Below are 18,895 nucleotides of genomic sequence, written 5' to 3' on the forward strand. Positions count from 1 at the left end.
TGTAGGTCGGAGCTTTTCCAGATCTGACTGTAACCTTTGGCCAGCCTCCCTGTGTCCCAACATTCATCAAGTGCTTCTGCCTCCGTGGAAGGCAATTTCTCCAGGGACGGGTCAAAACACATCATCCTGATGCACACACAAACAAATCTGGGCACCGGCTGCTTAAAATTAGTGAGGGCCGGCTAATTAATTCTGCCTCTGTCACTGTGGGGGGCAGGGCAATCTATCTACAGCCTTTGTAAGATTAGACATCGGACAGAGGAGGAAAACAATATCTATTAGAGTGCAAGGCTACCTGTGTTGTATCATACAAAAAAGTCATTTAGGTAATATATTTCCTTCTGTGCATGGAGGCCGGTGGGAGAGGAAGTGTGTGTGTGTGTGTGTGTGTGTGTGTGGGGGGGGGGGGGGGGGGGGGGGGGGGCTAGGGTGCATTTTCCAGTCAAATTAAAAGCCAATAAATAAAGTGACAATTAAATTAAAGTGACAAACTGCATGTCACAGACAGGATATTCAGTGAAAACCTGAATTTCAAAAATCAGTGCGCTTATATTTATAGTAATAGTCCTTTTGGCTCTGGTCATGTGACTATCCCAACAATCCCCCGACCCCCCTGTCAGATGTGAAGTTTCACTACTTCACACTGAAAAATAAAAGAATATAGAACAGATATTTGGTATATTTATAATCAGCATCCTAATCAGACTCCAGAAACGTGTCTTTACCTGTGGGCACCCATGGGTCCGACGAGGGTTTCTCCCTGGTACTGGCTTGCTCCCAGTCAAGGTCGTCGTCTCTGCCCTGGCTGTATCCACATGCTGCCAGCGGCTTTTCAAAAGTACAGTCACCTGTGACAAAAGGAAGACCTTTTTATTCCTGTGCAATTTTTCCAATACCTTACCACTTAAATGACTGCACGCATAAATTAAATCCCCTTATTTTTCTCGCCTGCGGCATTCATAATGCAATATGCCAGACAATGCGAGGCATTTAAGTGAGACAGAGTGAAGGATTACTCCAGGGGGCGAGGTGCAACATACATTACTATCATTAGCGACACGGCAGTCCAATTTCACAGTGACAAGTATGAAGTGTCCAAACTCCATCATTGTTAGGAATTATGCTCCAAAAGTGCAGCAGCATCAGGGATAAATTGATTTATTTTCCTTTTCCGGCCACAGAACTTTGCTGTTCATGTGCCCTCACTCCAGACTCTAATCCGTTATGGAACCCGCTTGCAAAATGACAGCAAGCACCCATTAGGCCGAGGCTTCAACAGGGCTTGGCGGGTGATCAATTAAGGGGAAACAAAAAACTATTTGTTGCACCTTTAAGGCCACACAAAAATTGGGAATTGAGTTCCGCTCTCATCAAAGTGCCTTTCAAATCGCTCAATAATCTCCACTCAGAATAATACAGGTGACCCATAATAACATGATGAAGTTTGGGGCAGTTTTTTGGATGATAAGTACGACATATTTTTCTGTTTCCTGAGGTAACCAATTTGCTTATGCTCTTGTAAAGCAGTACAATTTTTATCACTATTAAGAATGTCCTGCGAGCCAGAATCTACAGTATAGCCGTGCCAAAACCAATAGATCATTTCTTACAAGCTCTTGCTGACGTTCTGCAGCATAAAGGTTTTGAACCCAGGCTTTTGTTTTCCCATTTGTCTCGGCTGACATATACAGTACGCCCGCAAATGAGCGGCCAAACGAGGAGAAGGCCACATAATTAATACCCAGCTCCACAGGGCAACTGCTAATGGTGTATTTGCTGCTATGTCAGTTTTTGGAAGGAGAGCAAAGCGACAGATTGCCAGTGAGTTACAGGTTAGAGGTTGGAGAACAACAGCGGTTTACGGGATGGATCGCAACTCCGAAGCAGTGTGATAATATCAGGAGCTAGCTTTGGCCAACCCGCTGGCTTGCTGGCTCCGATACACATAAAGGCATTTTATCATATAAATCATATGAGATCATTACTAATAAGCCACCCCTCCTCTACTACTTTGAAATGTATTTGCTCAGTCCAAAACTGAACAAATAAGTCAACCAACACTTCATCTATAGATCACCATACTACACCATACTACATCACTATACTACACTAAACTGTACTATACTAATACCTTTCTGTGTTTATATTCAAAAACTCGCATTCTATTTCTGAACTCGGACACTTTTTGTCATATGTTTTTATTTCTCCTCCCAGCTATTATGCTAGACTAATTAGCATATCTCCGCCTCTATTAACCTCTGCTGGATAACTGGATGTGACCTAGTTTGTAATTCTGGAGGCTGTTTTTGGAATAAAATGAACAATAATTGAAAAGTTAACATCTCACATGGCATGACTGTGAAGCAGCAGGAACAGACGGCTCTTTCATGCTGGATAGTTTAACCGAGAGCAACGGAGAAACTTGAGGCCATAATCTTAATGAGAAAGTAGTTATTTACTGCCAGAGGTGTGGCAGGAGTTGGCCTTTAAACCACTGTGGTGCATTCAGGTCTCTTCCCTGGTAGTTCTCAGAGTTTCTGCCTCCATGTGGTCTGTGGTTCAAACCATATGCTCCAAACTTGATCAGCTTTTGGGCTAAAATGTGAATGCATGAGTAAAAGCGCGGTCGAGACGTTTCCAAACACTATTTACACGAGTGTTTTGGCTGCGTTTGTGATGGTGACTGGCTCCATTCCATCAATATTTTCACTCAATACATCCAAGATCTGTTGCTCTCTGCCGCCCACCTTCCTCTAACAGCATGGTGGAGTTCAAGCTGGCCCAAAGAGGAGGAATGTATTGGTGTTTGATATTCAAGTCAATGGAACTGGCCGGGAATGAAATACACTTGGAGCTAGTGGGTGATGTGAGAATGTCAAAAATAAAACGGACAAATGGAAGATTTTGAAATGAAACTGTAAAAAACCCATTAAAGAAGCGTACAGTTGCAACACATGATCTGATTTTTTTTAAATATATATTATTATGATGTCAGTGTTGTAAACATCCACTATTTTAGTTTTCTTATTGGCTGACTATTGTGATGTGTTTATTTCTGAAAAATTCAGGGTTTAAATGTTTAAGCACATTATCTAGCGTTCAAGTTTGCATATGTGACTGTGTAATATTGTAGAAAATGGGCTTTGTAGCATAGAGTCAACAAATCTTCAATGTCCTCTAAAACAAATCCTTGCAATTAACAACTCCTTTATTGCCTGGTCAATTAATTATTTTGATTGCTCTTGTGTTTCAGTGGCAGTGGGGGGTTAACATAATACGCCAGTGTTTAAGGCCTCACACCGTGTTTTACTGACCGCCCGCAGAAAAGCCTCCAACAGTAATCTAAATTTTACTTTAGTGTTCACTTGAAACCAGGTTTTTTTCCCGTGTAACAATTAAAGACTTAAAGCAGAGTAATTACAAACCTAATTCTAAGTGAGAAAACAGTGATTATAAACTAAATTACATTGCATAGTGGCCATTATTGTGTTCTTTTACTGATTCTTTGTGGGTTGGAAAACAGAAACCTATAGTACTTTTTCATCGACGACGCTTGAGCAAGATGTTTTCACCATTAAAATGAGGTAACAGGCTGTGAACAAGCAATAAATCAATCTGTGTTGCTTTGATTCTGCACTCAGCTCTCGGTATCGGACTCCCGAATCAGGGGATTGTCCAATAACCCGTGCAGCTCATTACCAATCTGCAACTGTACTGCTCTGCTCTGAGGCAAAACACGAAAACTTCCCAGAAACGACATATTATTGTGTTCCTTTTAAAGGAGAAGTGAGAGCTATAAATCAAAAGGAAAATGCACATGTTGCATGCCGTCGACAGACAGCTGCTGGAGTCGAGTTTGTACACACGCATGCAGATGAAAGCATCAATCAATAGCATCATAATAGTCTCTTCCCTCTGTGGGGGGTTTATATCGCTGCCAGTGTGTGGCACAGCCCCCATATAATCAGCTTCGACAGCTGCTGAAATAGATATCCCAACGAGAAGCTGCCAACTCTCTGAAGGAGATTTAACTTTCAATAAAAAAAAGAAGAAAAAAAAAGAATGCTCTCCTGTGAGGTGGGACTGAAGATGAATGTGCTCCACCCTGTCAACGTCCCCCCCTCGGAGAGAAGCAGTCAGGGTAAAGCTGAAAAGGTGGCCCTGAATATGTCATAAAACAATTTATTCCACAGTAAGAACACACACGTGTCTCTACATTCTCACGCAGGCCCCGAGAAATCTATCCGTCCCTTCCTGGACGGAGCCGGGGGCCAGGATCGATGCCTGAGCCCCTCAATGCTGCAGCCAATTTTTCCTAAAGATTTTTAAGTCAGACTGAAAAGGTTTTTCGTTATTGCCCCTGTAAGAGAAGTAAACTTTAAACAAGTGTGTGTAAGTGTGTGTGTGTGTGTGAGAGAGATAAAGAGAGAGAGAGAGAGAGATCAAAGGTGCTGTAGCCATGCGTGAGTCACAAAGTCACATGGTCCTCTTTAATGTACGGGTTGGGGAGGATCAGAAATGAAGGTAAGATCTAAAACTTCCACACCTTCCATGATAGCAGGCAGCCAAATCAACAACCATTAGCATGACGCCTGTTGCAGGACAGAAGAAACCGAAGCCTTTGCAGTGTCATCACTGTCTCAGTCCCAGTGGCACGTATCATTGCTACAAGACCTCCTTAGCCTCTCTGCCAATTCTGCAATTAACAGCCATCCTCCCTGCTCTGTCTGGCTGGGAAATTGCACAGTGGCTCTCTGCCCCAATCTGCTTTGAGGTCTGCAGTTGTTTTAGCAAACATCTTGTCTGCTGAAGTCCCTGCAGACTGAACCCAGAAAGCAATCTAGGGTAATTTAAAACCAATGTCAACTATCTTCCCTTACCACCAGCAGTTTGGAGCTCCAGAATCCTGCAGCTAAGCTCCTTAGAGACTGATAGGCCTTTTCACTCTGGCCCCATTTCACTTATCTATTGGCAGCTCCTGCCAAGTCCTATCTCTGCACTGAATTGCATGTATATATACCATCTGTTTGGGGACTTTTAACTGTGGGATAGGATTTAGGCGATCAATCTCAATATCTTTATCAATCACGTCTTGCTGTTCGTGGCATTGATCTGAGGCAGAGGTAAAGAAGTTCGAGCGGAGATTTCCACCGATAATCTCCCCAGCCGAGAGGCGCACTTGTCAGCAATGTTTTACAAAACACGACTGACAAATCACATCGAGGGTGACGGGGGAAAAAAAAGAACGTGAGCGACTCAGTGTTGTAAATCGGGATGGGGAAACATACGCGATGATGTCTGAATTTATTATTAAAAACCCTTTTATGTTAAAAACATCTTATTAAAAAGAAAAGGGGGGGGGGGGCGCGCTGACATTTCCTGGCATTTTATTTCTTGATAAATGAGATTTACACCGGAAAAAAACAACACGGAAGATGATCAAATCCACCCATGTGCCTTTTGTAGATGTACATAGAAGATGACAGCCAGCCTTCTCCTTAGATATGCTAAATTCTGACAGATGATTCTGAAGTCATGTGTGCCAGAACATCGCTTGACGTTCCCTTTCAATGCGCCTGTCAAGAACTTGTTCTAAATTACTTTGCATCCGTCTCCATTCTGTGCAACCTTCCAGGCACCAATTAAGATGAATATGGACCATAACTCTGAGACAAGGAGGATCCTTATTGTCATTTGTTGCTAGGCAATGAAAGATGAGGACTTTAGGTCTTTAGATCATGGACAAATCCTGCGGCAATGAGACGGAAGAAAAAATATTACAATGTCTCCTTATAAAAAAGGGTTAAAGTTTGTTGGAAATTTAACTGCAAACAGGGACCAAGTCCATTTAGACTGAAGGAGGGGTAAAGCTTATTTCTCTTGAATACAACCATCCTCCCGCAGGGTTCGGGATTCACAGTTCTCTCAGGCACATCCTGACTCCAATGTGACAGAAACGAGGCCGGTAAACAACGGTCTCTCCTCAACTGTCCTTCCTGTGTGTATCCAGGATACAGAGGTCCTCTGTCTCACTGCAGCCAGGGAGGGAGACAAAATAACACTGCTCGCTATTCTGCTAAGGTCAAAGGTTATTCAGTATTCACACTATTTTAAAGCACACCGAGGAAGCTTTTTCAGGAACTAAGCGACATTAAGAGTAGATTCACCCAAATGTATTTCTTAAAGTCCAGTTGGGTCTAATGTTGCTGATGTGCTGCTTCATGAGTCTCTGGAGATGATTGAACATTGCATCAGAGCTCCACGCTGATTCATAGCATAGTGCTAGATCATTGCTTAAAGACTGGAAATGAAAATCTCTAACAGCACAGTTTCACATTTGATCCAGATGCGATGGATCGTTGGCCTTGGCGTCATTCAATGAGAGATGGTATAAGAGCGAAGAGCTCTCATCACAGCTTTCGGGGGAAAATATCTCCACACCTGGACAGAGACCACTGAGGAGTAAGAGCTCAATGCTCAACACCCTTCAATATGACTCCGATTTAAAAAAAAAAAATCCCTACAGTGGACAATCCCTCGGCCCTCTATCCTTCCAGAATTCTGAATTCCATCTCAAGAAAAGTAAATAGTTATAATGCTAATATCGGTATCTTTGCTTCCCCCTTTACTCTCACAGTGTTTCTCTAAGTCTAATTTGTCAAACATACAAGGAACAATGCCAGAAATGAGCCCAAAGGGAGGCTTCCCCCAGAGAAGAGAGTGATTATCTTTGATCATGGAATAAACAAAAACATTAACATGCTTTGTTGCTTTTCCAGAACTGGAACAAATGCCTGTTTTGTGCAAGGAGGAGGGAATAATTCAAGGTTGAATGTCAAAGAATTAGGAAATCACTGAAGCTAATTAGGAAATATGGAATAGAAGAAAAGGTTGAATCAATTCCTCTGGAGGGTGAATCTAGGCCAGAGGAAAAAAGAAAAAAAAAGAAGCTTTGAGCATTCAGGCAGATATATTAGCTTGATAAAATATGATTACTTGGCTTTTATATCACAATATATCATTGATCAGACACACACATGCAGCGTAGACGACTGGCACCCAGGTGGTTGTGAGTGTTGGCAGGCCTGTCTGCTGGGATTTCAGCGCCACTGGGAACCTTCTGTGGGTCTTCACCTGCAAACTTCAAACACATCCAGGCCCTTTTATTTCTCTGTGGAAGCCCCATAAATCCACAGCCTTAAAGAAAGAGCCTGTACCCGGCCACACTCCCTCGGGTCAGCACACGGAGACGGAGCCAGAGCCACCGGGCAGACCAGCTTCCATTTCAGATTTACCGCATCTTGCCTTTAGCATCCAGAAAGGTTCCAGTTGGGTCAGAGGAAAACTCAGAACAAATGGAAGGAAGGAAGGAAGGTCTGTCTAGCTGGCTGGCTGGCTTGATGATGTGGCAGATGTTGTGACACTTTCTCATCTACAAAGATGTGAGATGATTGTGGATCATTTAAGAAAGACACAAACACTTTTTGCCTTTCTGTTCAAAGCACTAGCCTACGTTCTGGTGTGTGTGTGTGTGTGTGTGTGTGTGTGTGTGTGTGTGCTCTGGTTCCCTTTGCCTCTGACTGGCCAGTAATAATGGCAGACAGATATTTGTACTTATCTACACCCTCAATAATGTTTATTGTATCCAGGCCTGTACTTTGTATTATTAAACCCCATTTTATACGGTTATGCATGCAGAGGGCACTTCAATAGTCAGGAGATTTCTCCTCTTTTTATTTTTTTAATCAAAGCTGACTTTTATGAATAAGTCAGAGGAACAAAAGAATTCCCCCTTGCCCATAAATACTATTAATTTTTCAATCCAATTATTGTATGACAGCTCCTGACCTATTTTCTGCCTTAAGTGCCCCATCAAAGAGTAGAAAACCCTTTTACAGAACAAAAGATAGATAGATAGATAGATAGATAGATAGATAGATAGATAGATAGATAGATAGATAGATAGATAGATAGATAGATAGATAGATAGATAGATAGATAGATAGATAGATAGATAGATAGATAGATAGATAGATAGATATCATGAGAGCAATGAAATGATAATAAAAATGGTCCCCATTGGTCCTGTTGGTCCAAGGAGGAATAAAGAATAAAGATATGTCCTAAAATTTAGAACTGATGTGAGTTTCTCTCTGGGATATTTTAAATATCTGCTGTTAAGGGCACCAGTGTCTGTCCTGAGTGGCTTTAATCCAGTAATTGTGATTGAAGTCCTTGACCAAAATTAAAAGATTCTTTCTTTTTTTTTTTGGTTACAGTCCAGATAAATTCAATGAAGCGGGTGTTATTTTCTCCACTGGCAGCTCTGCCTCTCAACAATCCCAACAGGAAATGTTGGATTGATTCGTAAGATTCCTGCTTTTTAATCACCTTGGGGCTTGTCATTAATGAAATCTGTCTATCCGTCTATCCAACCTCTGCTTTCTCTCTAAACTCCATCCCCATGTGAACGATCGCTGAGGTTGTGCTGCTCACAATAGTCTCAAATGTCTCATCAGGTCAAACATCACGTCAGCTGTCTGCTGACCATCCCACTGGCCTTTCAGGCTATATTAGTTTGGCCAGTGGAGCTGAATCAATCATTAACCAAGGAGAGCTGCCAAAGCCTTCTTTCACACCCTGTAACAATGCTGCTGCCATTTTTAGATTATGACATGGTTTCAAAAAAATGTCACAGTTATCAATTGAGACAGTGCTCGGTAAATGCTGCGGGGCTTATGGCTGTCACCGATTACAGCCCAGCAGCTGACAAACAACAACTCGGAGATGAAATATCAATGTTTGTCGACCACTGGGCCAAACCACGATGGCCTGGCAGCGGTTTCAAATGCCTGTATAAGATTAAAAATCCAGGTTCAATCACATTTCTGACAGAGATGAGTGAAAGAAAATAATCTCTGGGTGGAATTTCAGCAAAAGTCTCACTATAATTAGTGAGAATAAAGAGTGAAAGTGGGGAAAGCAGCAGATGGGGTTCAGGAAGCGGGGATTCAATTCCCCCAACAGCACTGTCCATAAATCAATCTGTTTTTTAGCTTATAAATATGGCAATAGCACAATATACGCAAAATGCTACAGTTTGCGAAGAACAACTTTTCTAAAAGGAGCCCAGCTCCTCGTGTCCACACAGAGCTCTTTGCTACATTTGCAAAAAACTTCTGTTCCAAATTTAGATAGCCAATCAGAGCCAAGCAGCACATGTCCCCTTTAGGATGTTTAGTGATTGTGTGAGTGTAACAAATACAAGGGGTGGAGAAAGAAATAAGCCCCCCCCCCCCCCCCCCCCCAAAAAAAAACCGAACTACAATTTAAAAAAACCATCTCCCTTCTTTTCCAATAGCAGCATGACACATTAAAGTTACGATTCAAAAAAGGCTAAATTGCATTTTAAAATAGCGGCAAAAGTCGCTCTTTCATGATGTGGCAGCTCCTCTCAGATCTTCTTTATTCATATGCACTTTTAGTGTCATTAACCATAATTTTAAGTAGACACGGGTCAACTTGGATGCGTGGATTGAGACCTCAAAGGGTTTAACGACACGCGCATTGAACACGGAGGCTCTCCGCAGCTCATCGTGTCACCCAAATTGGCTCTCTTCTACCTTTCTTTCTCAGCCAATTCACACACAGAATGGGACCGGTATGCTGGTACAAATGGTATCATTGGCCATCTCTGAGAGGCACAGCAGATGGTCCGCGGAGATTGTTTGTCTAAATGTCTGTGAAGGAAATATTCCATTTTAATGCAGATTTCTTCACAAGACTGGAAAAACACTAAAAAGTTCCCCTGTGGCTCCAGAAAGTTTGCAGCCAGCCTCGCGGAGCTCATTACCATATGGCAAGAAGAATCAGTGAATATACACAAACAGATTATATGAAATATGAACAGTTAAACACATTACTATTAACCAAAGCATCCAGGTGTTTCAGTGGGAAAATGTTACACTTTGACCATCTGTGGAGCTAAAGTGGTTGGAAAACAAGGCAGATCTAAAAAAAAAGAGCTAAAAATCCAGAAATTATAATGGCACATATTCCAAATGCAGGCATGGCTTCTGTGAAGCGCACACACTGGAAACTTTTGGAAACCAACACTCTGCCACTTGGGAGAAACCATATGCACCTACAAACAAACAATGCAAAAACACACACACTTAGCCAACAGATTGAGTTGGCAAACTTCCCAACCCTTCTACACCGCCAATCTGAATATAAGGCAATTATTTACTACCTACGAGGAAAATACGAGCATTTGGCTCTTGAGCGCAAAACTACAAAGCCCCGTTTTGCATTTTACGAGCTTTGTGACGATTTCAGCCAGAGATCTGAAGGTGAGCAGTAAATTTACTAATTTACTCCTTTTCATAAAACGGTCCTCCAGACTCCTAAAGAATCACACGTGTGAATGTTTTCAAGAGGTATCTTCTGTTTCTGTATCTCACTCACCCACATTCTTGTACTTCTGTCTTTGTGAGGACTTTCATAGACATTCCCCAGGTTCTTACCCCAACCTAAATCATCACAACTAAATATTGAACCCAAACCATCACCCTAACCCTGAACAAAACCCAATTGCAACCTTAAAACCACATCCTAACCCTAAAACGGCCCTTTAAAATTCTGAGGACCAGCCAAAAAGGTCCCACTCTGCAAAAATGTCCTCACTTTGATAGTAAAATAGTCTAGATGTAGCAAATACAAGAACACATACACAGACACACATCTGATTAACCCGTAGTTCATTCATTATTGCTGTGGGTGCCAAGGAACATATCAGACCCAGATATAATTCTGTTATTGGGGTTGTAGGGCTGTGGCTAATTACTGGCTAAGAACACACCGCAGACACTTAGACATCAGTGTGATGGAACAAACCACAATGGCTTTTGACAGGCGCTGTCCTCCCTGGAGCTGCAGGAGAGGACATGATAGCCCAGTGATTCATGACTCATAGCAGAATCACATCATCTCCGTGGCGGCGAGGATGACACCGGGACGCTGAAATAAGTTGACAAGTTTACTACAGCTGAAGTGAAAGAACAAAACCGACAGCTAAAACACCAGCTGAAACAAGAAGGGTGTCCAAAAAGAAGTCACAATTTCGAATGATTTTTGGGTCAAGATGAGAGTGCAGCAAAATAGTTGTTATAAATAATGGCAGAAGTGAACGGGATGTGGGCTGGTTCCATTGGGTTCTTTTTGAACGTGCTGTTTACACGAGCCTTCAAAGCTCAAAAACTCTTTCCACAACATTCTGGCAACCCTGTATCATCGCGTCTCAAATTCAAAAAGCTACAATGGAGTCCCTGAGTCTTGCTAAAATGCATATATTTAAATAAATGTGGATATTTCAGAGAGAAAATGACAAAAATATGGCTGTGCCTGCTGAACACGGCAGATTTCTGGGTATGCAAATGATGGATGTGGCGCATTATAATTAAGCGTACGGTGGTAAATAAAATCTCGTTAAAAAGAAAATATGAGACTATGGGAACATTATATTGTGGCTTTCTAAAGTTGCAGTTTGCATAATGCCTTAGGTTACACACATTTTATTTACTCTTCGCACCAAATGTTAATGTGTGTTGATATTTCCGTATGCCAAAATGCTAAAAGAGCACACTTTGACAATTACGCAGACATAAATCAACGGAATGTAATTAACATTTATTATGGATTTGGAACACGACGAATGCCAATGTGATGATGTTAATTATAAGCATACTGCACTCAAATATTTTGTGGCCAACATAGATCCACACCACACGCGTAACAACCACGAAAAAGTCAAACGATGATGTCTGACAACTGCTGCCCTGTCCCTCATGAGTAAACACGCAGGGATGACACAACAAATAATGTTTTTCATGACTATGCGGTCAATGAAGGGAACCCGCACGAGCTCAAATATTCACTCAAGAATTATTTTCTGAAATCTTTTCAGGCGGATGTAAAAAAAAAAAAAGGAAAAAAAGCAGTAATTATGCTGAAATGAAGGATGGTTATCTTACTAGTAAAAAAAAAAGAGATATGTCTGTCACCTGGCCTGCCTTATCTTCTGGCCGACACCTTCTCCGCACCCCCCACATATTTGGAGCCCATAAAAAGAATGAGCTATTCACAGCAGCACATTTCCTCACAATCAAGGCCTTACAAAGGAAGAAATGGAAAGCACAGACGCTGGAGAGTTATCCTCATGAATATCTGCCAGTGGTTTTTTTCCTCCCTTTATCCTCCTGTTGACAGCTTGTCTGATTCTTATAAAACCCATCCTTCACTCGCGTCGATTCGACTTTCATTGAATTGGCTGGAGATAACTTCAATGACCTTGAGCAGCAAACTAAAAGCTTATAACATTAAGCAAAGTGACAGGAGAATTATTCAAGTTGAGGAAGGTAAAGCTGCATCTCCCCTAAAAGTGGGAGGATAAACAGAATAATAAATACACGAAAAAGGCATTTCACCAAAAATAAGATGATCAGCCCTAAGAACTGCCATCTTCTAAATCCAGCCTTAACCCTGAAGACTGGCTAGTTTGTGTTTGCTGTTGACTACTTTTATCTGTGTTTACATGCTGATCAGTGTCCATTTGTCTCTGGTTGGGGCTTCTGCTTGGCAGGAACCATCACTTTCAGCAACAGCCTCTGCAGATCAGAAAGGCATCTCACATCGTTTTAGTGACAACTAATGACTACCAATGTATCTGGGCACACCGCCAGCCTGCCAACGGCTCCAGGGGAGGGGTGGAGGTGGGGGCTGTGTACTCCAAGGAGACAGAGGTTTACCCTCTCCAACGCTCTCTCTCTCTCTCTCTCACACACACACACACACACACGCGTGTGCACACACAGTCAACAAAGCCCCTTACGTATGATGTGCCGAGAGATGGAATCAATCTGCTCTGAGAGGCTGGATCCGATGTTGTATGTCTGGAGGCCGGCTGGTATTGGAGCCAGTGAAACCAACAGAGTGGAGACATGGGGGGGGGGGGGACCATCTGATTCAGCCAAGCCTTCTTTCCATCTCTTCTACCCTCATTTTTTTTCCCAAGGTCAAGGCCCTGTCCGGACTTTGTGTTTATTAGTTGACAGGAAACTCAAAGTAAATTGTACTGTCTTTCTAACTAAGTGCTAATTGGTAGCTAATTTTCTTAGCTCTTGTGTGGTTGAATCACTGCCTACGGGGCCCTATGAATTATTCATGAAAGTGGCAAAACAGCTTTATGTAGGAACCTACGAGGCACTGCATTCATTATGCTATCATGTCGAGTAATTCCAGGCACTGACGGCTGGTATTAGAATAACATGCATATTGGGTATTCTTTTTTTTAATTTTCCTGGGGCATTGGCAGGCTGTAATAGTGCTTCCGTTGGCAGGGACTGAGAGGGATCCAGCACCCCTCATGGCTGACAAAAGCCCCCTTGTTTTGACAGGATTCAGCGAGGAGGGGAACAAGTGTTTCAGCTCTGCCCTTGTAGAGAGAGGATTAAGCTATGTGGCAATGCTGCCGGGTGGCACAGGGTGCTCGTACGCTGCGTTATCATGTCAATCCCTGCTCCCATGGCACCGAGGATCTGTATTGCCCCTGTGATTCTAAAAGAAGCGCCTGAGCTCATCACATTCAGTGTTCACCCTTTGGAAAATTACACTTCCTACACCATTCTAAGCCTAGGTGAGTGAAGATGAAGGACAGCTCAAAGATATTTATTGTTAGGCCGCCGTTACATCAAGGCCCTTTCGGTGCAATTTCCGTGCAAAAAGTTCAGGGCGGCGCTGACAGGTCCAGGGTGCTGAGCCGAGCATGAGGGTAAAACTGAAATGTCACTTCAGAGCAGGGCGAGACAGCATCATGTGTCTGGCTGAGATTTCCGCTCTTCCAATTGTTGCCTGTCTCCGCCGATCTGCCTCTGTGCCGGAGATACTTTGCCTCAGCAGGCAAATGCGTCGTTCCAGGGCTAGGGCGAGATTACCGCAAGAAACAATGGCAGCCTAGAGTGTTTTTCTTGGTCATGTTGACATTGCAGGCAGGACGTGGAGTTTACATGCATGATTTAGGGGTTAATAATGGAATTCTATTATAATGAACATTTTCTAATTTAGTCTCTGGAAAATAACATTGGAATTAATTTAGACCGACGCTGTTCAACAAGGTTAAAAGCTTGTTTTCAACAACTTGATTCTTGTGCCATTAACATATTGTCATACATTATTAAATACAAGATTACAATCCACATTCATGCCACTATATTGAGGATATAAAAAAAATGCTAGCAGTGCTCAAAAAATAGTTTGCTGTTGAAACCTGTATTATGGTACAAATTGGCCCTCACCGACAGCGGTATTACTGCTGCCCATTTGCCATGTCTGGTATGATTTATGAAATCTTCAGTCAATTTGCTGCTGTTTTCTCAGCAACTGAACTTTTCTTGTTCAGTCCAGACCTCAAAACAATCAAATCTGATCGTCCTAACAGAGCCTAATGTTTGGAGGAATCGTTTGTGTGTCTCGTCTTTTCCTTGTTATCTCGACTCTCGGGGTGTATTGCCTCATATTACGATGCATCAACATCATGTGTGCCCACTGAGAGAGACAGAGTCTGTCTCTGGAACCAGAAGGGGGGGATGACATGGTACTAATTTTTGAAAATTAGATAACCTTGGGCTTCCTTATGTGATGAGCTTTGCTTCGATTGTACTGTCAGACTATCAGTTTGGACAGTGATACACCAACAGATGCTTACGATCCCCTAAAGTCCTTAAGTCAGATCGCTCACATCATCCTCACGTTGTAAATCGACTATACTTGGGAATCAATGCGGAACGTTAAAAAAACAACCTCATTGCTGTCTAAATAACTTCAAATGTGATTAAATTTTCGCTAGTTAGAAGAAATTTGTATTTTAAGAGGTAGGCTCCTTGTTCTTGGAAACCATCTCAGCAAAACAGTTGATGACCTCCTCCTATGAGGGCAGTGGTGTAGCTATATTAAAAATGTTAAGCAAATCTCCACTCCCTCCCAAAAAATTAAAAAAAAAAATTAAAACATATTAGTGGGCAAAGGCTAATATCCCTCCTGGAATTAGGGATTGACAGAACTAGAGCAACATGGGCAAAACGTTAATTAAGTGCATGGTTTTGAATATTCAACTGCAGCCAGCGAAAAGTCAGGCATTCCATCCAACATCATATAAAGAAAGCCTGAGAGGAGCTCAACACATCCATCTAAAGGGCTGATGTATGTGCAACAATAACTCCATTATTATCGCGAAAAGATTCAAAGCTATGCGCAGCAACTATTCTCTCCTAAAGCGAATCTTACAAGCCATGAAAGGAAAGTCCCACACTGGCAGAAACCAACAGCAATGACAAATTGTAATGGGATCCAGATATAAAGTGATATCATAAATCCAGAGACAGAAAGCAAAGGTGAATTTTCAGAGGAAATGTCAGCTCCTCCCACAACTGGATAAGACCCTGTGCCTCACCAGTACAAATACCCAATAGTGTGTGTGCCAGAATGTGCATTAGTGTCAGATAATACATCTAGGACATCCTATTTAATAATCCCTTTTCACAAATGTAAATGATAAACCTCCACCTCACTCAGCCACTTACAACAATTACAAAATTCTGAAATTGTGTCTCCGTCACTGTTCAAGATAACAGTTAAGCCTACAAAATAAATTGACCCAGCTCTGCTGACCCTGTTTGCGGCAGGGAAATTGCCATAAATGACATGCTGTAGAACTGACACATTAAAGGGCTCTCTGACATTTCAGAAAAATCCTCAGTTCGGTTTTGCAACCCATCTCTCATTAATCATAATTGACACCAAATCTGGAGCAGTGGGGAGTAAGCGCTCCTCAGCTAGCATTTCTTTGCACTAGGCAACGCTGGCTGTTGCCATTCGTGGTTTGTTGTTCACTTTAAAGAAGTAATATTAAGCTAGTTTGTCGAGTCAAATGACCCATCAATGTGGCTCTTTCACACTGGAATGGTCCAGGGAACTCGGATTGATCACCCAGGGGAACATTCACGCTGTTATCTTATGCCACATTTCCACTGCCAGAATTGACTCCAATCTATTCTACTTGCTTTTGGTCACATTGCCACTACAAGGGAGTATCGTAATTAGCATCACCTCAATGTATGCGGTGGCCATAGTGCTGTCGCACAAAACCCACTTGTTTGATGTTGACCAAAACCCACTTGTTTGATGTTGACCTGACAGCTGTCCCTTGATGTTCTTATCGGACAACAAGGTGAGGAAGGTTAACACCTCCTGAAATGACTTGAGGTATAATTTTTTTTTTTTTTTGGGGGGGATGTTGGATAAACTTCAAAAGCAGCAAATGGTAAAAATGGCACCTGTGTGTTTTCGATGCACGATGGAGCTTTTTGCCCATTGGTGACATCTCGATGATGGCAAATATCTCTAACCAATCTGTGGTCTACAAACAGTTACATCACCATTTACTACCCGTGAGACCTTTTTTGGAACCCCAGGGCTGTAGCAACAAGTACCAAAACCAAAACAAGTAGCAACATGTACCAAAGCCAGATACTTTTCATATTGGAAACATGCAGTAGAGTAGAGTAGAGTAGAGTAGAGTAGAGTAGAGTAGAGTAGAGTAGAGTAGAGTAGAGTAGAGTTTGGCCCAATACTCCCCCTGACAAGATTGTATTAATAAGAACCTGCACCCCGTCTCTACTCCACATCTCCCCGCAAGACATTTTTTAATTTTTTCTACCTCTATTTGTTCAGAGTCATGATGAGGTTGAATCTTATTTTTCCATATACAACCCATCACTTCCTCTCTTTGGTTCACTGTATACTCCATTTGCACTAACACTAGGCTTCACTTGCAAGGGAAACGAGAACCACATTTTCGGGCAGACCAGAGTTTGCTTGCTTGGTCCACAACAGAGTTCAGATAAGCCCTCACACCCACCCAAAAGAAAACGTCTGCTTTAACAGCTCTTGTGAGAAAGAAACGCAAGTGCCTCTTCAAACTATTGGGACTCGTTTTCTCGGCTGCCAGAGTTTTTAGGCATAAAACACACGTGTCTTTTCCTCATCTCCAACTGCATTCACCTTGAAAGCAAGTTCAAGATATTCGTTAAGATACTTCATAAGTTTACTTGTGGTTGGCTACTTTCACACTTACCATCTGTCCCTGGCGCTGTGGCTGTTTATCTTTTCATTTCTGTTGGAAGAATATCCATCCTGTTCCCTATTTCTGACTTGTCTGTCCCTGCCTAATATGATATTAATGCAAACGGCACAGAATATCACCACAAAAACCGTGGCGATTCCACACCATGGTTCCAATTTTCAATTTACTCAGATCCCCGATGTTGTAGTTTCATATATATTATATTTCATATATATTATATGAAACTACGACTCGTTTATGATCTTCACTGTCAGTTAAGAGATACAAAGAATAGAGCAGAGAGAAAATTCCATCCGGTTGCCACGCACTCCTACCCCTCTGTAATGCCCCCCTGGGAGGACACGCCCCACAGTTTGAGAACCACTGATCTGCTGCAACTACTGCATGAATAAACTTTAGAAGATGAAATAACCTAATTTTTGTAGAGTGCTTGGGTGGGGGCAGGGGTGGCCTCCCAACGCACATGGCATGTGAAATTAGGAGCCATCAAAGTAAAACACATAATTATCTTGGAGAAAATTAATGTGAACTAAGAATTACGTTCATCCTAATCCGTCTTCATGAGTGAGGTGCTCCAGGAAGAGCTGGACAATCTTGTGGGACTTCTTCAATTAAAACCGAGACACTGACTCACAGACCTGGTTATTATAGATCTAACTTCACCTTCGTTTCATCTCGTCGCCAAAGTCAAAGATTTTTTAGTTGTCACTGCCAAGGCAGGCACTAATTACGGCTCATACATAATCTTTTATGTAAATGTTTATGCCGTCTTTTGATCTCTGCGTGTAGCTGAGGACAGCCAGATCACAGGCTTGTCACTTGACTCAGAAAGAGCGAAGCGATGTGGAAATAAATCTGATTTGTTGTGGTGTTTGTTGGCCCTTGGGAACTTGTTTGATTAGGTCATTTTATGTGGAAGATGTAAGAAGACACCTTAAGCATTCATCCTAAACATAAAGGAGTCACGGCCGCACATGCTGGAAATCCAGGATAAATACGGTTCTTAATCTTTGAATGAATCCCTCTCAAGTTGCATTGTAATTACTTTTTCATACACTTCTTTAACCAAAAGAAAAGACGGCTACAGCACAAGTCATTTTTCATAATGAACATTTAAACTGCCTCCTATAATTCTAAATTTCAATGACAGATAATGATTGGTGCTTGAAATAAATGGGGCGAGCAGCAGCTACCAGTTTGAGACCCAACACAATTCATACTGTATCTCATTAGCTATTATTCAGACCTGATGGGCCTTTCTCAGGCTTAAACACACTCGGGATGTGACAGATAGAGGCCGACTCGCCATTATTCCTTCTGCCGAGGAAAAAAGGTCAGCTCTGACACCCTGGAAGGAGCCCTTAAGCTCTGGTGGACAAAGCTTCCTGTCAGGTTGAAGGGTCAGACAGCTCAGGGCATAACAAGAAGAGCTTTACTGTAGACAACCTCTGGCAACCTATCTGAGCTCCAAGGGTATGTTAACAGCAAATACTCAAAAAATCAGAATGAGGGAAAACTAAAAACATGTACACATTTACAATTACACTACTTGTAATAAATCTCCAGTATTTATACGGCAATTATAGTTTCACCCCAAGTAGTTGAAGGAACCCAAAAGGAAAGGTACACTTTCCCATAATCAGGTTACCCCATTGCTACCAAAAGAGAAGCCATGTAATCAAGCGTGTCAGTAAAGTC

At 42.1% G+C, this 18,895-nt stretch overlaps 1 protein-coding gene across 9 annotated transcripts in view; it reads right to left on the reverse strand.

Annotated features, from left to right (window-relative positions):
* The window catches only part of LOC101064138 (protein tyrosine phosphatase receptor type M), a 117,514-nt gene that overhangs the window by 87,945 nt on the left and 10,674 nt on the right, over positions 1 to 18,895 (reverse strand). For all 9 annotated transcript variants that reach the window (XM_029831375.1, XM_029831376.1, XM_029831374.1 and 6 more), the window contains exon 2: positions 726 to 848. In XM_029831375.1, coding sequence (XP_029687235.1) covers positions 726 to 848 — 123 coding nt within the window. The remainder of the gene's footprint in view (positions 1 to 725; positions 849 to 18,895) is intronic.

The sequence above is a fragment of the Takifugu rubripes genome, chromosome 22 (assembly GCF_901000725.2).
Source record: "Takifugu rubripes chromosome 22, fTakRub1.2, whole genome shotgun sequence".
Lineage (NCBI taxonomy): Eukaryota > Metazoa > Chordata > Actinopteri > Tetraodontiformes > Tetraodontidae > Takifugu > Takifugu rubripes.